We start from the raw sequence: 26,364 nt of genomic DNA on the forward strand, positions 1-26,364 counted from the left end.
GGCGTAGCTGGGTGGAGCAGAGGGCTACCTAGGTACTGGGTACTTGCGTCTTAACCTATCAGTCCTCATGTGCAAGGCAGGTATTAAGAGTGACTCAATGACGATAAGCTGACAAGCTCATCAGCCGGAGATGCCGCTGAACAAGAAATGTAATTTTACACGCCTCATAACAACTTTTGTAGCCTTAACTGAGTGTTCCTTATAACTAAATAGGTACCTGAGCTTAGGGACTATACACAGCAGGTACCTGTAGCATATACTCCGTACTTAGCCACACAAAGCCCAGAGTTCTTGCGGATCGTAGTTTCAGAAGAACAATATATCCATGAGCCGCGTGCTCCCTTCGAGTGCTCGCCTGACAACTAAAATAGCCAGGAAATCAGGTTGATCGACCTGAGTAATGTTGCCAGGTGCCTGCCATGCGTACGGGAGTGATACCCGCATCTTACATGACCTAATACCGTGGACCTGAACCACCGAGAAGCAGCAATGATAAGGACTCCATGCTTATCGATATCGACAGGCTGTCCAATAATAGCTATCACACAGGAATGGCCACTTTCGTCACCTGATAGTCTCCGCTCGAGGAAGGAAGATTGGACACTTAGCCACACATTTCGGCTTGGTGTGTTTCCCCGCGGTCGTGAGGAGAGAAGGGATGCTTTTGAGTGTCATCCGGAATCGAGCCAAGGATTGAATTCGATAGTGTGTAAGTCTAGTCTGTATTCGAAGCTGAAAAATTCCCTGAATTGGTAATCTAACAGGAGCTGTCTACCCCTCGTTAGGTTTCAGTCATCATTATCGCACGGTCACTCGTCTGCTGACCAGCAGGTCCTCATTTGATTACTCCAGAACGACTTGGTAGCAGTAAACATACCAATGCAGACCGCTTTCATCATAACGCCAAGAGCAGGTTCATGGTGTCTGATGGTCGTTGGCCATCAGGTCGATAGTCGAGGGTAAAGCTTAAGCGGCGAGATGAGCAAGCCTACTTCCAACCTTCCTCCCTCCACTTCCTCGTCGACAGAGCGATCAGCTGCGGCTACCGAATTAGCGCCACTTATCCAAGAGCTCAAAGCTACCTGCGGTAATTGCGACAAGCAGACGTTTGCCTCGCAGCAATTTCATACCGCGACTGAATCTTTGCTTCGTCTGCGTCATACCTTCCTTGATAATGATCGTCCAAGAGAAGCCCAGGAGGCCTTCCGACATCTTGATGGCTTCGAGACGTTACTACAGCTCGTGAAGAAGCTCTCGCATCTGTACGAGCCGACAGAGTTAGCAGCAGAAGAGAGAAGATCTCTCTTGACCATCTACAAAGATGCTCTAGCCGTCCTGGCTGAGAGCCTGAAAGGGAATTTCGGGAACAGACGTTACTTTACGAGACGGATATCCGGCGGAGGTACAGCAGCTCTGCAGGAAGCACTGGACATAATAGCCCCGAAATTTAACAGCGCTCAGGGTGATACGGAACAATTTTATGGTGGCATCCTGGCTGCGGCTCTCTGCCAGGAAGCGGTTGCTGATATCTTCACCACACTCAACGCGAAGTTTCAATCAGTCGAGGAATTGGTTCAGCAGGATGTTAAGGCGGAAGTTGATCGACGCATGGGGAGCTCGGAGACCGTCGAGGTGCCGGAACTTTTGGGACCGTTTCTGAAAGCGTGGTTGAAGCAATCGGGGTCTTCTCCTTCCGACTACAGAGTTCAGAGGATAGTTTTGCCCGCCTGCTTGTGTCAGTTGGCTTATCAGTCTCAAAGAAATCTGACAGCGCTACACGCCACTGGGATATTAAGTTCAATACTGCCTATTCTGTTCGGAAGTGACCGCCTAGAATCAGAGAGATCAATTTACCAGGACCTGGCTCAACTTCTCTGTGCTCAAGGATTGACTAGTCTGGAGGATGTGGCTACCTTGTATCGGCAAGCCCATGGTTGTGCAAGGATGCTGCGATTCCTCGTCGATGTTCTAAAGTGTTCCAAAGAACCACCCTTGATACAGTTCGACATGTCACTCCACGGGTATTCCTCCTTGGAGTTTTCGACCCTAGGTCGACCATTTCCTCCCGTTACTTCCTCGGGTTACACTATTGCAGTGTGGGCCCGATTTGATAGGTTCGATCCGAGTACACACACTACAATATTTGGCGCCTTTGACGCGAGTCAATCATGTTTTTTACTGGCGTATCTCGAGAGAGACACTCGCAACTTTATTTTACAAACTTCAATCAGAGGAACTCGCCCTAGTGTTCGATTCAAGTCGATGGCTTTCGAACCGAATCGTTGGTATCACATATGTGTGGTCCATAAAAAGCCTAGGCCACCATCGCACTCCCGGGCTTCTTTGTTCATTGACGGTGAATTTGTCGAGCAGTTAAGGATTGACTACCCGTGTGTGCCCGTATCTAATACTCCTAATCGATTGCCACGTGTGCAGGCATTCTTTGGCACCCCTCAAGATTTGGCGATGAAACTTGGAAAGGCTGTCTCCGTATCACGCTGGTCCCTGGCGAATGCAGTCCTCTTTGAGGAAGCCCACAGTGATGATATGGTTGCTGTCTTTTACAATCTGGGCCCTCGATATTTTGGCAATTTCCAAGATTGCCTGGGCTCTTTTCAAACTTATAAGGCCTCCGCGACGCTTAACCTGCGAAACGAGCACCTGCACCCTGGCAAGGAGGAAATGTCAGATATCGTCACTGCGATTCGGCGAAAAGCAAGCGTTCTGATCCGTGAGGGGTCGATCTTGATTAACATCTCACCCATGTCCGTGTTAGATGATGACGATAATAACAACATTGATGAGTCTCAGCTCATCAAGAGCCTTTCCAGGAAAGCCGTCAAGAATTTGCATCTGTTGACGAAGGCGGGCGGCAATGCAGTAGCTGCCAATGGCGCCATTCCCTCGTTGAACGACGCTTTGACGCAGGCCCATGGTATGGGTGTTTTGACAGGGGATCCAGTTGTTTCAGTCCCTCATTCACTTGACGACGTCAGTTGGCGCATCGGAGGGTGTGCGGCGGTCCACTTGAGTCTGGTGCATGCTGCAAAAACTGCGAAATGCTTGACTCTTGCGGTGGAAGCGTTGTACGAAGCTGTACAGGACAATTGGCGAAATAGTGAAGCGATGGAAAGGGAAAACGGGTACGGGATTCTTGCAGCTATACTTCGAGATAAATTTGGGCTGGGAAATAGTTCAGCGACAAGTAGGGCTTCTAGCATCTGCTCCAATCTCGAGGAACGGTATGCCTTGGGTCTTGACCTTCTTCGACTGACTCTCAAATTCGTTGGATATGATTTCGAGCACCCAAACCGATCGATAATTACAAATCCACTGGCCTACAGGGTCTTGCTTGTGGATCTCGACATCTGGAGGCTAGGGGGTTCCGCTCAACTGGGTTTATACTACTCTCAATTCTCCACATTCGCTGGCGAAAGTAACTATCGCCGGTTCAATGCAAAACGTCTTTCTCGCATGCGTATGTTCATACCGTTTCCTTTGCGCCTTCTACACCTCTTTTCTTGCTGACAATTTGTATAGGCGTCAACAAGAGGTTACTAGAGGCGCTCAAGGGTGACGAGTTCACCTCTGAGTCCCTAAGTCTTCTAGTTTCTGCTTTTCGGTCTCTCATGGAAAGCTGTCTTTCTGCAGATCTCTTCCGTTCCTTGGCTCTCTTCATCACTTATGCTATTCATAAGACCAGAGAACCGAGCAGACTCCAGAAAAAGAAGAGTTTGCGGTTCACCGCCGGTTCTCCACAGATTGCAGCATCGGCGGAGCGAGGGGACTACGTATCAAGCACAAAGATAGCAGTTGAGATGCTACGAATGTACTCTTCTCTCCTCTGCGATTCTCATGATCTTACACCGCTCAAAAAGTTTGCGCGTTCTGTGACGAACAAGGTATGAGAAAAGTCTTCCCACGTTGTGTTTTATTGGCAGTCCTGACATTTTCCCGCTCTAGTGGCTTCTATATCTCATTTGTGAGGATGAACCTGAAATCGTCGCCCTCGCGACCAAGATCTTGGCTCGTTTGATAGCCAGCCACGGTGATGTCTACAGTAAGAAGTTCTCCGAGAAAACTGGAGGCTATATTATCATGCGACATCGTCTGAGAAGCTGGTGGAAGGTACCCGCCATATGGTGTATTTGTCTCAGCATCCTCTTTGGTCTCGATGTCGGCGATATGAGGCTGGATCAGCCGTTCAATCAACCAGGGTTGATAGAGATCCTATCGTCAAATGGCCAGCCCCGAGTTGCTTTTCCTGAAATCCTCCCCGTACTCATGGAAATGATGCAATTGGGATTACAAAGTGTAATACCAGCTGATGACTTATCTTCTTCTGGTGTTCCCGGCACCGAGTCTCTGCAAGAGTCTCCTGTTCGGCTTGAATCCCCTCCCGCGTCATTGACTACACGGGTGACTGAACTGACAAAGCAAATTTCTCTCTTGGACGCCGTTGTTGGGTTATTTGCTGAGTTACATCAGAAATCTGCCGACTTCAGGGACTTTGCTGCACAGTCAGATTACGTCCAGTGGTTGCTATATGTGACATTTCCGGCTGTCGTTGGTTCGGACATTTCAAGCACAGATTTTGAACTCAAGTCCCGTGCTGCTAAAACCAATTCTCATGATCATACTTTACCTGTTCGACCGCGTTCAAGTGGAACAGCAGGATTGCACACCACAACAGTTGAAGGGTCTAGCAGTCGTGAAAGACAAGCTGGTCCATTGCGACGCGGATCATCTTTCATCCTCGTCTCATCAGACAGAACCAAGTTCTCACCTTCCTTTGCACGTATACACAAAGCTTTCATACCGCTCGGGTCTCCCCCTGACATGACAGCTACAGACCATCCTCTTGTGCAAGCAATTCTAAATCTGGTTCTATCTGTGTTCTGCGATCAATTGCTGGAGCGAAAGGATTTTGCTGGACTTGGTTTATACCTCAAGACGCCGACGAGCACTCTGGAGCAACAAGCGTATTTCAACTCCTGGATATTGCGGAGCCTCCTCTCCAGATTGCGAAATGTTACAATCTCTAGACCGCAAGTTCTTCTGGAGCCGCGAGCGCTTTCTAACATGGGACGTTTTGCTACCCATATTGGAGAAGCAGTATATGAGGGCTGGTTCATTGACGGCGCAACTCACGCTCTCGAATTTGCGGGCGCAATCCTGGAATATCTCCAGCAGTCGAATGTTTCAAGTCTGAAGAGTGTAAGGCTCTGTAGCCAAGCGGTCACAACCATATGGTCCACTTTGTTTCGCGTGGTTCTGCTCAAATTATCAGAAGTGGATAACAGAGAGGCCTGTGAGTTCTTGGATCGTTTGAGCTATTGGCAAGTGGTCCTGCTTTCCGAAGGGGAGGTTCAATCAGATTATCTGCGGCTATTGTGCTACCTCCTCTACACAAAACTGATCAGCCAAGATCGGGACGTTCGCCTTGCTGCAGCGGGCTTGTGGAGAGTCATTCTCGTGCAAAAGCCCGCTGAGATGTCTGCTATTTTGAGTCAAGCGGCCATTCCCTTGCAGAAACGGCTCTCTGATGGATTTGAAGCCCTTGTAGGTATGGAGGACAAAGCTTTCCTACAGTGGGTCGATGGTCATCAAGACGATCTCAATGCAATGTTTCTCGGGTTGCTGTGTAGGTCATGGGAGACTTTCGTCCAAGAAGAGAGTTCCAACATTGACTCTTCAACCCGTGCAAGAGCCTCCAAGCGCCAGGAGAAAGTACGACACTGGAATCAATTAGAAAGACTCAGTGAAGAAGTGACACGTAAACACGAGACAACCTTTCCCCATTGGGTCTCAAACATATCGGCGTCTGAGTTTCTGAAATATCAACGAGCGCTGCAGGATCAGCAGGATAACTCCATATTCATGTGGACCGCATTCTCTCACATGACCATGGATCTAAAGCGGTTTGGAGGAGTGCTTGCAGAAGACAAGGATAGGAAATGGCGCCTAGACCAGACTGAAGGACGAAGCCGTATGCGACTTCGCATGGTTCCAGATGAGTCGGGAGAACGTCAAGATTATCAACCGAAACGGAAAGCATCGGAACCCCCAGCTATCAAAATCGACACCGAGGTGCAATCATCACCCAACGGTAATACAACAGGCTTGACACCTACGGTCTTGGCCGCAGAGAATATGGATGACAATCAACAGGATGCCCACTCGGACAGTAGAAGTGTCCTGGAAGAGAGCTTCGAGATGATTGATGACCCTAAAGCTGATCTCGAAGACTATGAAGATAAAAACAGAAAGGTTATGCGAAGTCTCCATCGGGGCGATCAGGTCGAAAATGTATGCAATATGTCTCGAATTATTGGCTTGGAAGCATGCGAGGGCCTGTTGATTCTTGGCAAAGATCACATCTATATCTTGGATAATTTCTTTCAGAGGTCCGATGGTGAGATAGTGAACGTCTGGCAAGCACCCCCGGATGAGCGTGATCCCTACGTTCGCATGATTGCCGGCAGAGAATCCTTTGAGCGTAGGACACAGGAACATGAGACCAGAAGCTGGAAATGGTCCGATTTGGTCAGCGTTTCCAAAAGACGATTCCTTTTCCGTGATGTCGCTCTCGAGGTTTTCTTCACCGACGGTACCAGCTACCTGCTGACGTTGATCTCTTCTCGAGCCCGAGATAATTTATGCAGCCAGCTCGCGAGCAAGGCTCCGCAAGTGACCGGTAGTGCTGGCCACTCGCGGCCGGAAGACGTGTGGAGATTTGAAACCCTTCGAAGCCAGGAGGATGCGCCGCAGTCCCTCGGTTCCAAGTTTGCCAGTGTCTTCGGTCATTCGCCTGTGCACCCAGCCACACGGAAATGGATCAAGGGCGAAATATCCAACTTCCATTATCTCATGCTGATCAACACGCTCGCCGGAAGGACGTTTAACGATCTGACACAGTACCCAGTTTTCCCGTGGGTGCTGGCAGATTACACTAGCGAGGAATTGGACTTGACAGACCCCAAAGCTTTTCGTGACCTGTCAAAACCTATGGGATGCCAGACACTAGAGCGGGAGGCCGAATTCAGGGAGCGGTACAAGGCTTTTGCAGAAATGGGCGACGGGGACGCTCCGCCATTCCATTATGGAACGCACTATTCGTCGGCGATGATTGTCTGCTCGTATCTCATTCGCCTGCAGCCTTTCGTAAAATCATATCTCCTCCTTCAGGGTGGAACATTTGATCACGCTGACCGTCTCTTCTATTCCATTGGAAAAGCGTGGGAATCGGCCTCCCGTGGCAACATGTCTGATGTCAGAGAATTGACCCCCGAGTTCTTTTATCTTCCAGAATTTCTCGTCAACTCCAACAAGTACGACTTCGGTCTTCTTCAGAACATGACAACAGCTATTGATTCGGTGGAATTGCCGCCGTGGGCTAAGGGCGACCCGAAGATCTTCATCGCAAAGCATCGCGAAGCGCTGGAAAGTCCTTATGTAACTGAGAATTTGCATCATTGGATAGATCTTGTTTTTGGCTGTAAGCAGAAAGGAGAGGCCGCAATTGAGGCGGTCAACGTCTTCCATCATCTTTCGTATCAAGGGGCGAAAGATATTGATAACATCGATGACCCTGTGGAACGGCTGGCCACAATTGGCATCATACACAACTTTGGCCAGACGCCGCACCAAATTTTCACTCGACCTCACCCTCCGAGAGAAGATATCCGACATAAAGTTCCACGACTCGACCGCCTAGCTGAATCGCTTACACAGCTTCCCCTCTCCCTGCTAGGTAAGGTTCCTGGTCTGTTGCGGATCTGGCTTTGGGCGCTAATGATGGATAAAGATATCGGAGAACAAGTTTCGACCTTATCGATGAAGCATGACCGCTTGCTTTGTGGCGCTCCGCTCAGAGTGAATATCCCTCCCAACTACGACAAATATATGGAATGGGGATTTTTTGATGGGAGCGTTCGGTTCTACTCTGCGGACAGCCGGAAGGTAACTATACGCATGCTACTCGCATAGGCTGTCTCAGGTGTATACTAACAAGCACAGATTCTTGGTCATTTCGAGCATTTGCATATTGGGCAATTGTCCTGTACAATTTTCGCAGACTCTCGGACATTGGTCACCTCGGGCACAGATTGTGTTGTATCGATATGGACATATAACTCAACTGCCAAATCGGTAGACTTGCAGCCCGCAGGATCACTTTTTGGACATCGTACTCCCGCCAATGTTCTCACCGTCTCACGCTCGTTCAGCACCCTGCTTTCCGCCTCCACAGATGGCCAGATCATGCTCTGGGATCTCAATCAGCATACCTTTGTTCGAGAGCTCCCAGCTAGCGGCCCAGTTGACGTAAGTGATGCCCGCCGATTTAATAAAGCAATCCTGCTGTTTTCGACAAAGGTTGACCTCAGCCCAGTGTGCCCGGATAAATGATGTAACGGGAGAGATCATGGTTTGCCGTGGAAACCGCATCAGTATCTATACACTGAACGGAGCGCTGCTGCTCGACCAAGACGTGTGTGAATCGATTGACGATCGTGTCATGTCCTGCGTGTTCTACGAAGGCGTGGATAATGAGTGGCAAGAACGCGAGCTCATCTTCACCGGTCATAGAAAGGGGGTGGTCAATGTGAGATGCCCTGACTCTTTTCGAAAGCGGTCCTTTCCCTCCCTTCGGGTTGAAGGCTAACGTGCAACCTCAAGATATGGAACAAGATCATTCGGGACGGACGTTTCGAGTTGGAATTGATTCGGCAACTCCATCACATTGACAACAATCGAGATAATGGAGCCAATATCTCCGCGGGAATCAGCTGCATTCTGACCCTTCCTCACGTGGTGTACACAGGTGATGAGGCTGGAAGAGTGGTAAGTTGTTCATCAGTCTCTATGCTATGACACAGTATGCTTATCTCCGAACCAGTACGAGTGGAATTGTGTCCAACGCCGTTGAATACCTTCGCCAAGAGTAAAGAGGTAGTCTACATAATTGCTTGCGACTGCGATCTTGTCGTTCGCTGTCATCTACTCTCGAGGTGCAAATCGCCTTGACCGGATTGGCCTACATCGAGGAGGGATGACTGTACCGTATGTATATAGTATCAAAAGCACGTATAGATAGACGGGAGGCATGCGGCGGCTATTTTGTTTATGAGAGGGAAAACAAAAGTTGTTTAACCGTGATTTAGTTTGCCATTAACTTCGGTGAAGGAAAAGGGCACCTCACCACCTAGACTATTATTGGAGCATGGCCCAGTTGGGAGCAATGAGTGGAGCGACCGTGCTACCCGGACATCGGAGTACTCTGCACCGAGAAAACACCTGGATCGAGAAGGGAAGACAACGGTGAGAGTAGGATAATTTGATGACAACGGATGGAAGAGAGCGCTTGTAGATCGGCTAATTCGCCTGTGTTGAAGAGAGGGAGGAAAAATATGTGGTATCTAAAGAAGTAGGGACGGTTATGATGGAAGCCGACCGGTTATATGTGAAGAATCATGTCATCCATGGGCATACCGTCATAACCCCACCATCCCACCATTATCCAATGCTCCATTTCCATAGATTCATCGCTCCTTACCAGCGGAAGTCTCTCGCCCGCCAATCTACCCCCCCTCCTACGAGTTAGTAAGTACTTCAATTCTCCTTTCGCCACGTCTTCCGTCTTCGATCCTCTTTCCTTCTTAAACGAATTCATATCATTCTCTCCATCTATCATCTCTAACGCTTTCACATACAGATTCAATCTATCCTGTGTTTGATTAGCTTGTCTGTCTTCCTCACATCACATCACAATGACTTCCGCTCTCGAACAGCTCAAGGCCACTGGCACCGTAAGTCCAAAGTCAATTATTTTGTGGCCTTTTTGCGCCACATCAGGATGGGATCGCTAATCACTAGGCCTACCGTCTATACAGGTTGTTGTCTGCGACTCTGGTGAGTTCTTTCTATCATTGCGGATATATGGCTGCAAAAACATAACTAATAGCGCATCTCTCCAGGTGACTTTGCCAGTATGTTTCCTTCGTCCCGTTAATATTGTTCAGCCTCGATTCGGATATTGACTACTCTGCAGCCATTGGCAAGTACAAGCCTCAGGATGCTACTACCAACCCCTCCTTGATCCTGGCGGCTTCTAAGAAGCCCGAGTACGCCAGCCTGATCGATGCTGCCGTCCAGAAGGGCAAGAGCGAGGTCCGTCACTGAATAGCCACGTGATATTGATCTGTTACTGACCCCCCCGACAGGGCAAGACTCTTGATGAGCAGGTCGACGCTACCCTCGACAACCTTCTCGTTGAGTTCGGCAAGAAGATCCTCGAAATCATCCCCGGCAAGGTCTCCACTGAGGTCGATGCTCGTTGGTCCTTCGACACCCAGGCTTCCGTCGACAAGGCCCTTCACATCATCAAGGTACGCCAGACCTGACCGAATAAGCAGATGACGAGACATAGCTGACTCGCGCAGCTCTACGAGCAACAAGGCATCTCCAAGGACCGTATCCTTATCAAGATCGCCTCCACCTGGGAGGGTATCAAGGCCGCCCACATCCTGCAGTCTCAGCACGGCATCAACTGCAACCTGACGCTCATGTTCTCCCTTGTCCAGGCCATTGCTGCTGCTGAGGCCGGTGCTTTCCTCATCTCGCCCTTCGTCGGCCGTATCCTGGACTGGTACAAGGCTGCGCACAAGCGCGACTACAGCCCCGAGGAGGATCCCGGTGTCAAGTCCGTTCAGAGCATTTTCAACTACTACAAGAAGTATAACTACAAGACCATTGTCATGGGAGCTTCCTTCCGTAACACCGGTGAGATCACAGAGTTGGCCGGCTGTGACTACCTGACCATCTCGGTATGTTATCCGTCTTGATCGTCGCGCGACCAAAACTAACCTAGAGGTGTAGCCCAACCTGCTCGAGGAGCTGTACAACTCGACAGCCTCCGTCCCCAAGAAGCTCGACGCCGCCAATGCCGCCAGCCTCGACATCCCCAAGCGCAGCTACATCAACGACGAGGCTACCTTCCGCTTCGACTTCAACGAGGAGGCTATGGCTGTTGAGAAGCTGCGCGAGGGTATCTCCAAGTTCGCGGCTGACGCCGTCACCCTCAAGGAGCTCCTCAAGCAGAAGATCCAGGCTTAGATTGGGAAATTGCCTTGATCTGTCTTGCTGTTGAATCCTGTTTCTTTTCTTTTTTTGCTAATGTGTTTCTTTGTTAAAATTGGCGGCATGAAAAATTGGCCTCGTAGATATGAATGGATCATGTAATGAATTCTCTCCACATCATTTGAAATTGGCGTGGCATATTTTATCAATCTTCTGGTACTTTTTAGTTGCTACGTAGGCTTAAGTGAAGGAACATGTTCGAAGACTAGGCCGAAGAAGCATGGTCGGAAAACAGCTGGTGTACAATATCCGAGGTACGTCATCTGGGGTTGAACCACCTCCTCACTTAAAAGGAGGGCCGAGATTATTAGATGATGTATCTGAAGCTCATAGTCACGAATGCCGTACAAACAAAACACAGTCGAGATACTTGAATTATCTAGCTTCAGTTCATTACTTAGATACTGGGTCGCACAGCTTGTTAGTTAGCTTACAAATGATGATTACGGGATTACGGGTTTAGTATGGCAGCCTTTTCCGCGGATCTGCAGCTCTCGCTCAGCTCGAACTGAGGAGGTCTCTGTCTCCGCAGTCGAGACCGAACGGCTTATGAATCGATCACTTGAAAGAATGATATTGGGTACTCGGTACAATACAGTACATACCCAAAGGTCCGAAACTGAGCTGTCTAGTCGTCGACTACATGAAGAGTTACCTACTTATCCATGCTCTTGAGTCCACGATAAATACACAAACAAACGTCATTCCGACGACCCCGCCAGCACAGGTGGGGTAGCCCGTTCTTCGCCTTTTGAGAGGCCAACAGCTCCCAAGGGCCCCAATGAGGAGGGGCAGTCGAGGCGGATGGGTCGATGGAAAGCAGACGAAAATTGGACCGATTGGAAACCTATCGAATACGGAGTAGAATGATACCTATGAGCCCACCCTGTATCTAGTACGTAGTAGCTAATAGGACTGCTGTCTATCCTAACCTAGGTCATTATTAGTAGTAGAAATTACCCCTCGTCCCCAAGGTTTGCCTCTCGATTTCTCCTCGTCCTTTTTCCATCGTCATCTCTGCCATTCAACTCTCTCGAATCTCTGTTCAAGTCATATTTCACAAGACACGATTCAAACCGTCAAAATGGTCAAGGCTGGTAGGTGACTTTATGCTTATTTTGTATTGCCTTTCGTGTTTTTCATTGGTTTCTTCCTGTCGTTGGGATCCACGATCGACCGTGGCCGGGGACCTTGAGTGAGCACATTTGAGCACTTTGCGATCCAGCCTCGCCAGCTTCCTGGCCTATCATCCGTCATCGTTGGATCCTGACTCTGGGGTAATTAAGCGTACTCGCTGCTCTTGATAGACAATGGATGCTCCCATTCGCTCCTTACTCTGCCCATGTTTGCTGCCTTGCTCAGGTCTACATGGCTAGAGGGAGCTGGGAAGCTGTGGACGGGCTCTACCTTATCTGAGCAACCAGTATCCATGGAGTTACGCCCCAGTCATTGCAGCTGAGCGAACCAAACGAGCTTCTGCCGTTTTCTGGAAGCTTTTCGTACTTTGTGTGCCGTTCCTACCTTTGCAGGATGACTAACTTCCTTCTCAGTTGCTGTCGTCCGTGGTGACTCCAAGATCACCGGCACTGTCACCTTCGAGCAGGCCGACGAGAACTCTCCCACCACCGTCTCCTGGAACATCAAGGGCAACGACCCCAATGCCAAGCGTGGCTTCCACGTCCACCAGTTCGGTGACAACACCAACGGCTGCACCTCCGCTGGTCCTCACTGTAGGTCCTCTTATCAGTGGTTTCTACGAACACCAGAACTGACCGACGTTCAGTCAACCCCTATGGCAAGACCCATGGAGCTCCCGAGGACTCCGAGCGTCACGTCGGTGACCTTGGTAACTTCGAGACCGATGCCGAGGGTAACGCCGTCGGCTCCAAGCAGGATAAGCTTATTAAGCTGATTGGTGCTGAGAGCGTTCTGGGCGTAAGTTTTTGTGGACGGTGATGCATGGATTTGACAGTGAGCTGACAACAAATGTTAGCGGACCCTGGTCGTTCACGCCGGTACCGACGACCTTGGCAAGGGCGGCAACGAGGAGTCCAAGAAGACTGGTAACGCTGGTCCTCGTCCTGCCTGTGGTAAGTGCCTCTCAGTCCATAGATAAAGGTTGGCATGCGTTAACTTGTCGGCTCTTCCAATAGGTGTCATTGGTATCGCTGCTTAAGCGCCAATCAACTTCGCCTATCAACTTTGATTAGCATAAAAGTGCTTGGATCGTCTTCAGACTGGGAATAAGTAACAGAACGATATTTGTTCGAGTACCCGAGGAGAGATCCAAGAAAGGGGTCTGTTCTGAACTCACGGCTGTTCAGGTTTAGGTGCTGAATAGCATTCACGAATTGATGTGCTTTTATGATGAAATAGTTGCTGCAAATATAGCTATTAATCCACTTGTCAATTGAATGATCCAACATCTATTTAAAAATTGTTCTAAAATCTCCTTACATGCTTTAGTTGAATGACACCTATCAGTATCGCCAATGGGGACTACCCCTGGCCAGAGACAGACTGTTAGCGGCTTCCCCCACAGAAAGTCAGGTGGCCCCAAAGTGGAAGCTCTCCTCTTCACCTGGACCTTATTTCCCCATCACTTTCTTGTGTCTTTGCTTTTTTGTTCTTCTAATTATACCATTCAAAATTCTTTGAAACAATCGATTGTTGCTGCAACAATCTCTTTTTCCCCTTCCCCGTCAATCCCTTATCGTCCCAAGTCCTTTGTGGCTTCCTCAGCATGCCTCTGGAAGCCCGCGTGAAATCTGTCCTGTCGGGCGACACTGTTGTCCTGTCCCATGTCACGAACCCTGGACAGGAACGCACCCTTAGTCTTGCATATGTCTCAGCTCCTAGACTGAGGAGAGAAGGCGATGAGGTGAGTTTCTAGATTTCTGCGATTCAATTGCTCTACCTCACTTTGTTGCTTTTGAAATCCATCTTTCTGGTGCCTGGATAGGTGGCCTCTAATCCCTCTACTCTCCGCCCATTCCAGCTCCAGCAAACCCAATTGGCACATTTCTTCTACACATAGTCCTTCAGAAATGTCTTATGCTCTTTGATTGAACTGCTATTCCGAATTGTCACTGACTTATCTCTAGCCATACGGCTTCCACTCCCGGGAATTCCTCCGCGAGGTCCTCGTGGGTAAAGTAATCCAGTTCCAGGTCCTCTACACAATCCCTACCGGCGCCAAGCGTGACTACGGCACAATCAAGCTCCCTGGCTTTGACGCCTCCCTGCCCGATATCAGTGTGCAAGAAGGATGGACCCGCGTCCGTGAAGAGGCCGGCAAACGCAGCGACGAATCCGAAGAGACACTCGCATATCTTGAGCGACTCCGTGCTCTGGAGGACCACGCCCGTACCGAAGGCAAGGGTATGTGGGCCGGAGCGGATAAGGGCCGTACAGAGACTAGCTACGAGGTCGACGACGCAAAATCCCTGGTTGATGAGTGGAAGGACAAGCACCTCGAGGCCGTTGTCGAGAGAGTTTTGAACGGAGACAGGCTAGTACTCCGCCTGCTTTTGTCGCCCGAGGAACATTTGCAGACGGTTGTTGCTGTTGCGGGAGTTCGGGCCCCGGCCGCGAAACGGGTCAATGCTGAGGGCAAGGAACAGCCTGGCGAACCCTTCGGGGACGAGGCATACCAGTTCGTCGAGGCGCGGCTTCTGCAGCGCAAGGTTCAGGTGTCCCTTCTCGGCGTCACTCCCCAGGGACAACTAATCGCCACTGTCCTCCACCCCAATGGCAATATCGCCAAGTTCCTCCTGGAAGCCGGCCTTGCCCGCTGCTTCGACCACCACTCAACGTTGCTCGGAGCCGAAATGGCAGCGTTCCGGCGCGCGGAGAAGGAGGCCAAGGATAATAGGAAGGGCATATTCGCTGGACTTGTCGCGAAGGGTCCTGCTGGCGGGGCCGCCGATCAGGATTACATTGTCAGCCGAGTGCTGAACGCAGACACTCTGATCCTCCGCAACAAGGCCGGTGAGGAGAAGAAGATCAGTCTGAGCAGTGTTAGACAGCCCAAGCCGTCCGATCCTAAGCAGGCACCTTTCCAGGCGGATGCCAAGGAGTTCGTGCGTAAGAGGCTCATTGGCAAGCACGTCAAGGTCACAATCAACGGCAAGAAGCCTGCGAATGAGGGCTACGAGGAGAGGGACGTCGCAACAGTGATTCAGGGCAACACCAACATCGCTCTCGCGCTTGTGGAGGCTGGTTATGCTTCGGTCATTCGTCACCGCCAGGACGACGAGGATCGCTCCCCTGACTATGACTCCCTGCTTATCGCCGAGGCGGAAGCTCAGAAGGACGGAAAGGGAATGTGGTCTCCCAAGCCGGCTAAGCCCAAGCAGTACCAGGACTACTCCGAGAGCTTGCAGAAGGCTAAGATGGAAGTTTCGATTCTGCAACGTCAGAAGCGTGTCCCCGCCATTGTGGACTTTGTCAAGTCAGGATCTCGTTTTACCGTTCTTGTGCCCCGAGAGAATGCCAAGTTGACCTTGGTTTTATCCGGTATTCGTGCGCCCCGCTCAGCTCGCAATCCTGGTGAAGCAGGTGAACCGTTCGGCCAGGAAGCCCATGACTTGGCGAACAAGCGGTGCATGCAACGCGATGTCGAGATCGACGTTGAAACCATTGACAAGGTGGGTGGCTTCATTGGCACTCTGTACGTCAACAAGGAAGACTTTGCCAAGGTCCTCCTGGAGGAGGGTCTGGCCACGGTTCATGCCTACTCGGCAGAGCAGTCCGGTCACGCTACCGAGTACTTTGCAGCTGAGCAGAAGGCAAAGGAGGCCCGGAAGGGTCTGTGGCACGACTGGGATCCAAGCAAGGAGGCTGAGGAAGCTGAGGAGGAACCTGCCAATGGTAGCAACGGCGCGGAGGGTGAGGCTACCGAGCGTCGTAAGGACTACCGGGACGTGATGGTCACCTATGTCGACCCCGCATCCGGAAAGATCAAGATCCAGCAGATTGGCACAGGCACCTCTGCCCTAACAGAGCTGATGAGCGCTTTCCGTTCTTTCCATTTGAACAAGGCCAATGACACTCCGCTCCCTGGCCCACCCAAGGCCGGTGATTATGTGGCTGCCAAATTCACCGAGGATGGCGACTGGTACCGTGCCAGGGTGCGTCGCAATGACCGTGAGAAGCAGCAGGCAGAGGTTGTGTACATCGACTACGGTAACTCTGAGATCCTCCCGTGGTCCCGCCTCCGACCCCTGAGCCAGCCCCAGTTCTCCGTCCAGAAGCTCCGCGCTCAAGCTTCGGACGCCGTGCTGTCCTTCGTGCAGTTCCCCGTCTCCGCCGATTACCTCCAGGATGCCGTCAGCTATCTTGAGGAACTGACATATGGTCGAACACTGGTCGCCAATGTCGACTACGTCGCTTCTGACGGAACGATGCACGTTACCTTGTTGGATCCTTCGGTATCGAAGAGCCTGGACCAGAGCATCAACGCCGAAATTGTCCGTGAGGGTCTGGCCATGGTTCCTCGGAAGTTGAAGGCTTGGGAGCGTGCTGCCAGCGAGACTCTATCTAACCTGCGCAGCGTCGAGGATGAGGCTAAGCAGGAGAGACGCGGCATGTGGGAGTATGGAGACCTCACCGAGGACTAAGCGATAGGCACCGTCAAGGGGAATGCCTTTTCAGCTTGGAACCTGGGAATTGGATCGATTGTACATTTACGGGTAAGGTAAAACGCATCCATGCCTTTGAAAAAAATTGGCAGTTCTGCTTTTGGCCGGTCATATTCTTCTGTATTTCTCGATGATATCCCTTAGCATACAGCATAGGATGTCCCTGGAAAGTTTCTAATAAGAATAACCAAAATGAGCATTTGACAATCATTTGTCCACCTGCTTCACAGCTTGTCGATCTGCTTGTCGATCAATTCGTAGTGTTATTGTTTGGTGCGATGATTATTGACTGCATAATCGGATGGATCATTTTTTATGCTGACATAATCGCCCTTATGCAGAACAACAAACAACTTCTTTGCGGCGACTTCCAGCAGGGCAAAAGATCTTTTCTCGGCTCTTCAAAACGCATCACTTCTCGCAGCTGGATTTGCGCAGTGAGTATCGGTATCACCACTGAAGTTCTACTGCGTTTGGAACTGCCGACACAGCGACTACTAGCCGGTCCGACACTATCGCCTTGCTTAGGACATCCGGGCTTGCCGCGGAGGGGTGTAAGACGAAGCGAAGCGCTGTTTGCTAGTCAGCACCAAAAACCCCCGCGACCCTTGCTTTCGCTTTCTTATATTCGCGCATCTTATCTAATCAGTTTGGGGTAAAGAAAACAAAAAAAGGGACAGACCGAGTGGAGTCTCGCACGCAAGGCACCCGACTTTCAGAATGCCTCTGTGGCGTACCAAATCCCACGACAGCCAGGCGGAGAACGATGCCTCGTCGATACAACCGGCCGAATACGCCGAGAACGACCCGGCTGCGTCGGCTTCGCAGGCGGCAAGCACGGCGTGGCTCGCTTGCCATTTGAATCACCTCACGCCGGACCAGGAGGAGAAGTTGAAGGAGTTTAAGGCGCTGTGTGAGCGGAATGGGTACTATAAGCCTGAGGGGCAGGGTGAGGATGGGAAGGCCAGCCATGATGATGCGACTATGCTGTGCGTTTTCCCCGTTTCGCGTTGATTCTAGGGTTGGGTGCTATGGAGAAATAGCATGCTGAATGGTTACAAACAGGCGGTTTCTGCGCGCGCGCAAGTTCGATGTGAATGGTGCTTGGGGCCAATTCAAAGATACAGAGGATTGGCGCAAGGAGAATGCCATCGAGGAGCTATATGCAAACATTGAAGTGGACTCGTACGATGCCGCGCGACGGATGGTGAGTCTGGGAACCTATACGCGCTGTGCTTAATGAGTTCGTGGAGGGACAAGTGACTGACCATGGTTCGCGGTATGGATATAGTATCCGCAATGGACGGGTCGTCGGGACCGGCGCGGTATTCCTATTTATGTGTTTGAGATTAAGCATCTGAACAGCAAGAACATGGCCGCTTATAATTCCACGATGACCGACCCCGCCTCGACGGCAGAGACGCACCAGTCCTCGACGGTGCCGCAGCGCCTGCTGCGCCTTTTCGCCCTCTATGAGAACCTCCTCCGCTTTGTCATGCCGCTATGCACTCAGCTCCCGCGCCCTCACCCCGAGACGCCGATCGTCTCGTCAACGAACATCGTTGATGTCAGCGGGGTTGGACTGAAGCAATTCTGGAACTTGAAGGGGCACATGCAGGATGCGAGCGTGTTAGCTACAGCGCATTACCCGGAGACTCTGGACCGGATCTTCGTACGTCTCCCCCCTTCCCTCCACCACCTATTGACACGCTGTCTAACATCTACCTACTAGATTATCGGCGCCCCCGCCTTCTTCCCCACGGTCTGGGGCTGGATAAAGCGCTGGTTCGACCCAGTCACCACCTCCAAGATCTTCATCCTCTCCGCCGCAGAGGTAAAACCCACCCTCACCTCTTTCATGGACCCCTCCAGCATCCCCAAGCAATATGGCGGCGAACTCGACTGGCAATGGGGCGATATGCCGAACCTCGACGAGCCCGCACGCGAGCTGGTCGGTGCGCTGGAGATCCCTCCTGCTGAAGGCGAGACCAAGCCCTCTTTCACCAAGGGCCCCGTCCTGTTCAAGGGCGACCACGTCGAAATCCTGGGCAAGATCGACGGCAAGAGCAGACAGCGGACTGTCCCTGTGCCTATGCCTGCCAAGGACCAAGAGAACACGAATACAACAGACAACACAGAATTGGAGGCCAAGATGGCTGCTACGAGCCTAGCGCCAGCAGCATCATCAACAGAGCAATCCGACGTTCAGTCGGAAAATGAAAATGAAAATGAAAAGGTGGCGTTGAGCAACGTTGCCTCGGAGAAGGTTGCTAACGGCGATGCTAAGACGGTATCTGTTTAATACCATAAACATAAATTCCGTTTCGTTTTTCTTTCATCTCACTGGTCCGGTCAGGATCAGTCGCTCAATCTACATACATCAGGCGTCAATGGGCGATTACATAGACCTATCACGTTGAACGGGGCATGTCATAGAAAGCCGATTTTCATTTATTTCTTGTTCAGTCGCATATTGCAGATGTCCATTCGGCGTCTTGCATAAGTTACTTAGTGTTTGCTATCGGCGGCGGCCAATGCAACATCAACATCGAAATCAACATCGTCAATCGATTAGCGGGATTATCTTCCGAGTCCGCTTTTTCTACCCAGAGTACTTGCATCATTTAATTCTCTAAGTCTCATCAGGTAGATTAGGTGAACAGCAGTGCAATAAACACAATCATGAAAGGAGTTATATAGCTTGTTTATCCCATCTTTCCTAGGTTGCCTTCCACAGCAGATTGGACTGCTTTCTCCGCACCTGTAGTTTGGTCAGTATTTGAATGTCATGTCATGTCGCATACACGCGGGGTTAAGTGTGGGCGGAAGGACAGGAAACGTACCACTGGAGCCAAGATAATGACACCTACGGTCAAAGCCAGAACTGTCATGATGAGCTGCAGCTTGGAGAATCCCTTGCCAAGGACATCGAATGCTTGGCTGGGAGCGGCTCGCGTGCCAAAGACGTCCCCTCCAAACGCGAAGATCAAGCTTGTACTCTCGAGCAAAGTTGGGCTGGAGAGGACGGCCTTGATGCCTGCGACCTCGCGGTTGTGTGTGTGGTACCACTTGCCGTCGAACTCGAGGACAGGGTTGTACTTGAACAGACCCTCTTCGGCCTCGGTGGAGGTTGGGTCCCGTCCGACAGGTCGGCGGGGGTCTAACACCGGACGCGGAATACCAACGATGGAATTCGACGCTGGGAGCGTGCAGAGAAGCTGGCGGGTTGTGATGCCTTGACGGGTTTGCGTGACGGCCATGTGCGAGATGGGTTCGGGGATGACGAAGGCTTGAGAAATCACATGAGGCAGGGGCAGGATGTCAGTGCCGTGGATGCTGGAGTAGTTCGAGGCAGATCCCAACGGGCCCCGGTCGTTGGGGAGGGGCGACTCGTATAATTCCGAAACCACAAGCTGATAACCCTTGGCGTCTGACGGGGTTGGTGGATCGCCATAGAAGGAGTAAACGAACCAATTCTCGGAGATGGCAGACGCAATAGGCTGACTTGTGTCAACGCCCTTCTGAGTGCTGCTGTGAAGGATTTTCCCGGAAATGGCGTCCAGCAGGTAGAATGTGGCCCTGTCTTCACCCACAGCCGTGATCAGAGCCAGGTTCGGGTTCAGGTACTTGTAAAGAACCGACCGGTCGCCTAGCACTTTGCCGATAGAGGCAACGGGGTCGTGAGCGGGACGTGCAATAGCACGGATGATCCTCTGGCCTTGAGCAGGCAGGAATTCCCAGACAGGCGATTTGTTGTCGGCGGCACTCCATCCCAAAACACGGCCATCGCCACTGAGAGTCACGAAAAAGCCAGGTTTATCCAAAGGCTCCACTGGCACACCATCCTCCTTGACACCAATGGTGATAGGGGTTGAAGGGCCATTGATGACAGCAATAGAAGCGATCTTGCCTGACGGGGGCGTACGCTTGATAACAGCGCCAGATGTCGTGTTCAGGCTCACTGAGCTACCGTCGTCGGCGTACACAGTGGCATAGCCAGGTTGAGTAAGGATGGCCTTCACGTTCCAGCTGTCTGATTCAGCTGCCTTGACGCTCCAAGAGACAGCGCCGTGATTTCCTGTGTCGATGCCATACACTCGTCCATTTTCAGTAGCCACAACAACAACTTTGCTGAGTCCGAAACCGTCAAGGCTCGACACTTCGTCGCTGAGAATACTAGTCAGAATTCGCTTGGGTAACTCCTTCAGCCACCCTGGAAGGTGTTGAAGGTCTTTGGCGTGGCGCTTGACACGATGGATGTAGGCCTTATATACGCTCTCATGCCCCTCAACTTCCAATTCATGAGCGAGATCTTCCTGGTATTCTTCTTCAGCCCAGGAAGCGGCAACCGCTCCATTCAGTGCCTCGTATCTTGTCCACTCAGTCTGGCCGTTCCGAATGAGCTGCCAGTCGCCCGATGACAAGACTGTTGCGGACCGAACAGCGACGGCGTCCCCCTTGGCGACTACTTCGGACACGGCATGCTGAGCGTGCTCAGTCGTAGGCGCCTGCAACGGCCATCTGCCCAGGACTCCATGAGAGGCAGATGAGACAACCACCGCCTCCGACTGAGTGATGCGGGTAAAATAGACATTGGCGTCAATGTTGCTCGTCGCAAAGGCAGACTTTTCTTGCAGACGAGGAAGACTATATGCTTTGGAAACGGTCGCCGAGGTCAGATCAATGTGATACACTTCCGCCCAGGAGCTGGAGTCCGTTTCATAGTGGACGAGGAAATGCGGCAAAGAGTTAAGCTTCTTCGGGGTATGGACTTCAATCGACCTAATTTCCTCGCCGCTCGTGTTATCAATGTTAAGTGTATTCACTTGCTTCAGACCAATCTGGTTGATTTTCAAAGCTTTCTGTGCCTTGTCCGTCCAAACGATGACTGGAGAAGCGGTGTTGGCACCGACGAAGAGAACCGACTCCGGTCCAGACACGTCACTCTCCGTGTTCAAAATGTGTTGCTGAGTCTGGCGGCCGGTGAGTGGATCCAATGAAGTGATCTTAATCTTGTAGCCCTTGAGCAGGCCCGATTGTAGAGAGATGTAGAAGACCTCGGTTGCGGAGGAAGATATTTGGAGGGGAATGTCACCACTGAATCAAGCCAAAGAAAGGCATTAGCAACAGTGTATTTCACCGGGTGATCCATCTTACCTATCATCCTTAATCTCCCACTTTACATCCCCAGTTTCAGCATCCAGTCTCCGGAGGACACCTGTCTTGTCACCGTACAGTGCGATCGCATCTCGAGTCGATGAAGTCGCGCCGGCATCTTCGAGCTCCAAGAGCTCGAGGTCGACCACGGGCTCACCAGCGAACCAGTTCTCCCAAATCAATTTTCCGTCCAAAGCACTCCATGAAGAGATATAATCGCCCACTGCGCTGACCATCGCATTCGATCCGTCGGAAGCACGCAGGAACGACTGTACCTGGCCATCGTCCTTTGAGAGCAATGATCGTGAAACGTTCTGTCTCCAAACCAGTGAGCCATCTCTTGGGTTCACAGCACCAAGAAGTAGCTTCTGCGAGAGAGTATAGAGCAGGGAGGCATTAGAGGAGGAGGAAGGCTTGAGGAAGAAAGTCGAGTGTGCGGAGGGAGTGCCCAGGAGCGCATGGTGGAAATCGATATGATTGACCTCATCAGGATAAATGGCCACCGCCGAGGGAACGCATGAGGTGAGCAGCAAGAGTGCCACCCGTAGCCACATTTTCATAACCTCAGCTCCAAAGCGGTCATTGGAGGTTTAAGGTGGGCTGTTGGACAGTAAGGAGTTGGTGGTCGACAGGTATCTGATGGCGGAGATGATGATGCCACTGTTGATTGGTGGTGCGGGCGGTGATGAACGCTGAGCTAAGGTGAGCTTGAGCTAGTTACTATGTTACAGACTATTTATCCCACAACAATGGCAGTGGAAGAATGAGAAATTGACAAAGTATGTACTGATAAACTTATAAATTACATGAAAGTTTGGAAGTAACTCCTTAAGCTTGGCCAAAGCACGCCCTGTTTGCTGCTTCAACAACTTCCTTCTCTCCCTCAGTCATGTCACCGGTTACTTCCCAAGGCTTTGTGCCCATACCCATGGCTTGCAGGCCGTCAGGGTTGACAGAAGACCAGTCCAATGCACCCTTAAAACCTGCCTCACCCGGACCTCCAGCGCCGGGAAAATCCCAGGGTGGTGAATAGGCAAGAGCCGCGTTCCGCTGCTTGAGGAGGTAATCCACATTCATCTCACACATTGGAGTGGCAGGGATATAGAGGACACTGGAGTCACCATTGCCTTTATGTTCCTTGTCCACGGAATGCAACGAGTCGCAGTGCCAGGCAACATAATCGCCTGGTTCGACCTCTGGGACCGGAACCATGGTGGTGTCCAGTTCAAGGTGAGGGTGGGTAACTGGATTGTATTCTTGGCAAGCACCAGGCACGGAGCCCAGAAAGGTGGCGTCGATGTTGGGCTGCAATGTCTTCGCATCGAAAAATGGACGCAGAATGGTATAGGCGGTGCTCTGAACGAGCATAGGGCAAACATGCAGCGAGCCTTCTCCAGGGGCGGTCTTGGACATTGAAAGCCAGCCCTGGAAGAATCTTAACATAGAGCATGCTCCCGCTCCATTGTACAGATCCATCTTGGCAGAAACGCGGTGCTTCGCGTCCCAAGGGTCGTATTCTTCCCATTTGCCCTCCAAGATCTTGGTGTAGACCCGCGAATACTCAGGATCCTCCCAACGCTCGAGTGAACCCCCATCCACGTGGGGACCAAGCGTGAATTTACCATCCCCCGGCTGTCTGATACGGAGGCGGTCCGCATATGTCAGAGGGTATCTGGTAGATATCCGAGTCGCCGGGTCAGATGAATGCCAGAGACGCTGCAAGAAACGCTGAGTTTCGAGCATGTTGGGATGCGCTCGAGCCTCGGCCTGCGAAGGAGTCCAGTACAGCTCAAATACTGCGGGCGAGTCAGGCGGAAAGGCCTTGACTCGCTCCTTATTCGCAGCGACATACTCTTCGATCCTATCTTTCCAACCTCGGGCTTCTTTTCGAGGGATCACATTTCTGATCACGACAGATCCGCGATGCAATATCTCAGCAAGGACTATATCCGAGACTCTGCCGGACACAATATCTGCATATTGCACCGATGGTATAATCTGCCAACAATCAGCATACTAGAGTGGACATGAGTTGCGGAATCACATACATCGCTGCCCTTGGCCTTGATCTCATGCACCTCTTTCTCTAGGCTTTCCAGCAGTCTCTTCCAGCTTTGCACTAGAGCTTTCTCATTTTTCTCGAACAGCCTTTGTTTCAGCTCCTTGAACCGTGGAGGCAGCGGTTCAGGTTTGTAGTCAGGTCGCAAGCTTGGAAACACACTCGAAATGTCCCCAGCGGTCTTGGTCATATGTGATGTTGATGTTGATGTAGAGGCAGCACGAACGGCCGCTCTAGAGAGAAGTTTCGACGCCGACATACTGATGAAATGCTTGATCGTGCCTTAGTAGACTGTTGATTAGTATTCTATATTTCAACTCAAAGTCTTTCCCTGATTTATATACACATTGTTGCCATCGGTATGACAGTATACATCATTGAAGAACTGGGCGGGATACCGAAAACGGTAGGCGGCACGCTTTCCAAATAAAGCAAGTGTCCGCTCTGATGCGGAGTATGGGCAAAACGACATGATGCAGAACATGCTCTTCGGCTTTTAATTCAAGCAAATGGATACGGTCCACAAAATTTACCATGGAAGAAACCATAGTCATGCGACAGACTTGGATCAAAAGTAATGTTCTTGTGGAAGCAGAGCATCATTATCTATAAGTCGGCATTCTTCCGGGTTGGAGCAGTCACCCTCGGGCCAATTCAACCCCGCGCATCCCCTCAATGCGTAGATCCAAGGTGGTACGACAGCAAGGAATCAGCAGGATTCTCCGACGGGGGGCTTGTACTGCTATGGCATTTAAGCGTAGACCTGTCAACCTTGGGAGAAGCCCTCGTCTCAACCAAACTCCACCTTGAGCCTTCAACAACATGGCTTTCTCCGTCAAAGGAAAATCTGCAATTGTAACGGGTGCAGGTTCAGGTACGTAAGGCAATTCAGCCATCTCGATCATCACTACATGTATATATTGGTAAACCCCTGATAGGCATCAACTTATGTTTCGCCAAACTCCTGCTTGAGAATGGGTGCAACGTTCTAATCGCAGACCTGGCCCTTCGACCTGAGGCGCAGGAGGTGGTGAACAATTATTCCAGTCAGTCAAACACACCCAATCGAGCCGTCTTCCAGAAAACAGATGTCGTCGACTGGATGCAGCTAGAGAATATGTTTGAGGTTGCGGTGAGAGAATTTGGTGATGTCGACATTGTATGTCCAGGTGCTGGGGTCTACGAACCGGTATGTCGTGCAGGCTGGTCTTACCTGACTGATTCAAATTTTGAGCTGTTTGTTGACGGCTTGCAGCACTGGTCCAATTTCTGGCGACCTCCCGGGACTCCAGAAAGCCGTGATCCACGAGATGGAGGTCGATATGCTTTGCTGGATATCAACTTGACACATCCGATCCGCACGACTCAGTTGGCTATATCTCACTTTCTGCGCAATCGAAGTAGCGAAAGACCGAAGCATATCATCCATATTTCCAGTATCGCAGGGCAGAGCCCAGCACTGGCCGCGCCAATATATGTAGCTACGAAACACGCGATCAATGGTCTGGTGCGATCGTTGGCTAAACTTGACAGCAAATTTGGCATCCGTGTGACTGCTGTTGCCCCGGGAGTCATCAAAACACCTCTATGGACGGATCATCCAGAAAAACTGAAGATGGTTGACGACAAAGCCGACGAATGGGTAACCCCAGAAGAGGTGGCTGAAGTGATGCTAGCTCTCATCCAGCAGGACAGTGTCAGCGAGGTTATTGGAGACAAATCGGGCCATGGCACTCAATTCCCCGTGCAAGGGGGGACCATTTTGGAAGTCTCCAAGAGCGTTCGCGCTGTGAGTGCATTCAATGACCCTGGACCAACAGGACGACGGGGAAACACTGTGTCGGACATGAACAAGGTAGAGGATGAGGTATATGATTTGCTTTCGGCGGAAGGATGGGGAGCACCAAAGACAAAGCTCTAGTTTTTAATTCATGTAGCTTCAGTGGGGAATATGATGAACATTTTGATAGTTGACAATATATAGTAGATATGGAAAGATCGTGTAAATCCGTAGATAACCGTGAGATAAGCAGATGATAAGTCAGCCACGCTAAACCCAGATGGGCCGAAATTGCCCTCCGCTTTTTGTCGCAAGTCCGGCTGGGCCTGGCACCATCTCATCTCCAGTCATCATCCCCGGCCTCCCTGATGTAGCCCCTTCAAAATTGACCTTCTTGCTTTCAGATCTTTCATTCGTTTACACTTTTTTCTTGGTACTTCTATTTCCTCTCTGCTGGTCTGAGTTGTTATGTTGGACGACCCCATCTCATCTCCAGTTGGTGATAACAACTCTTAGAACAGCCCTCGTGCCCACTACCCTTATCAGTCAAGAGGATTATCTCCACACCCTCACCAAGGATGATGGGA

At 51.0% G+C, this 26,364-nt stretch overlaps 8 protein-coding genes across 8 annotated transcripts; 6 read left to right on the forward strand and 2 right to left on the reverse strand.

Annotated features, from left to right (window-relative positions):
• Nucleotides 1–978: 978 nt before the first annotated feature.
• Nucleotides 979–8,929, forward strand: ALT_6741 (Beige/BEACH domain protein; the record flags this gene model as incomplete). The annotated part of the gene is made up of 8 exons (XM_033561899.2): nt 979–3,478; nt 3,541–3,902; nt 3,964–7,753; nt 7,808–7,962; nt 8,020–8,325; nt 8,393–8,605; nt 8,680–8,844; nt 8,900–8,929. 8 exons carry the CDS (start codon nt 979–981, stop codon nt 8,927–8,929), a joined length of 7,521 nt encoding a protein of 2,506 aa, XP_033417790.2.
• Nucleotides 8,930–9,770: 841 nt separating this feature from the next.
• On the forward strand, nt 9,771–11,115 carry ALT_6742 (sedoheptulose-7-phosphate:D-glyceraldehyde-3-phosphate transaldolase TAL1; the record flags this gene model as incomplete). Its single annotated transcript, XM_033561900.2, has 7 exons — nt 9,771–9,809; nt 9,894–9,912; nt 9,978–9,989; nt 10,052–10,170; nt 10,224–10,388; nt 10,443–10,826; nt 10,879–11,115. The coding sequence occupies 7 exons, from the start codon at nt 9,771–9,773 to the stop codon at nt 11,113–11,115; spliced, it is 975 nt and encodes a 324-aa protein (XP_033417791.1).
• Nucleotides 11,116–12,223: 1,108 nt separating this feature from the next.
• On the forward strand, nt 12,224–13,315 carry sod1 (superoxide dismutase SOD1; the record flags this gene model as incomplete). Its single annotated transcript, XM_033561901.1, has 5 exons — nt 12,224–12,236; nt 12,690–12,869; nt 12,923–13,074; nt 13,133–13,229; nt 13,293–13,315. 5 exons carry the CDS (start codon nt 12,224–12,226, stop codon nt 13,313–13,315), a joined length of 465 nt encoding a protein of 154 aa, XP_033417792.1.
• Nucleotides 13,316–13,882: 567 nt separating this feature from the next.
• On the forward strand, nt 13,883–16,760 carry ALT_6744 (putative transcription factor (Snd1/p100); the record flags this gene model as incomplete). The annotated part of the gene is made up of 2 exons (XM_033561902.2): nt 13,883–14,020; nt 14,244–16,760. The coding sequence occupies 2 exons, from the start codon at nt 13,883–13,885 to the stop codon at nt 16,758–16,760; spliced, it is 2,655 nt and encodes an 884-aa protein (XP_033417793.1).
• Nucleotides 16,761–17,501: 741 nt separating this feature from the next.
• On the forward strand, nt 17,502–19,083 carry ALT_6745 (SEC14 family lipid-binding protein; the record flags this gene model as incomplete). Its single annotated transcript, XM_033561903.2, has 4 exons — nt 17,502–17,770; nt 17,847–17,988; nt 18,073–18,453; nt 18,514–19,083. The coding sequence occupies 4 exons, from the start codon at nt 17,502–17,504 to the stop codon at nt 19,081–19,083; spliced, it is 1,362 nt and encodes a 453-aa protein (XP_033417794.2).
• A 417-nt stretch (nt 19,084–19,500) lies between these two features.
• On the reverse strand, nt 19,501–22,492 carry ALT_6746 (uncharacterized protein; the record flags this gene model as incomplete). The annotated part of the gene is made up of 3 exons (XM_033561904.2): nt 19,501–19,542; nt 19,625–21,878; nt 21,939–22,492. The coding sequence occupies 3 exons, from the start codon at nt 22,490–22,492 to the stop codon at nt 19,501–19,503; spliced, it is 2,850 nt and encodes a 949-aa protein (XP_033417795.2).
• A 274-nt stretch (nt 22,493–22,766) lies between these two features.
• Nucleotides 22,767–24,256, reverse strand: ALT_6747 (DUF1479 domain-containing protein; the record flags this gene model as incomplete). The annotated part of the gene is made up of 2 exons (XM_033561905.2): nt 22,767–23,936; nt 23,987–24,256. 2 exons carry the CDS (start codon nt 24,254–24,256, stop codon nt 22,767–22,769), a joined length of 1,440 nt encoding a protein of 479 aa, XP_033417796.2.
• A 563-nt stretch (nt 24,257–24,819) lies between these two features.
• Nucleotides 24,820–25,918, forward strand: ALT_6748 (uncharacterized protein; the record flags this gene model as incomplete). The annotated part of the gene is made up of 3 exons (XM_033561906.2): nt 24,820–24,871; nt 24,936–25,186; nt 25,253–25,918. 3 exons carry the CDS (start codon nt 24,820–24,822, stop codon nt 25,916–25,918), a joined length of 969 nt encoding a protein of 322 aa, XP_033417797.2.
• Nucleotides 25,919–26,364: the final 446 nt, after the last annotated feature.

This window comes from Aspergillus lentulus, assembly GCF_001445615.1.
Source record: "Aspergillus lentulus DNA, contig: Alt12, strain: IFM 54703, whole genome shotgun sequence".
Lineage (NCBI taxonomy): Eukaryota > Fungi > Ascomycota > Eurotiomycetes > Eurotiales > Aspergillaceae > Aspergillus > Aspergillus lentulus.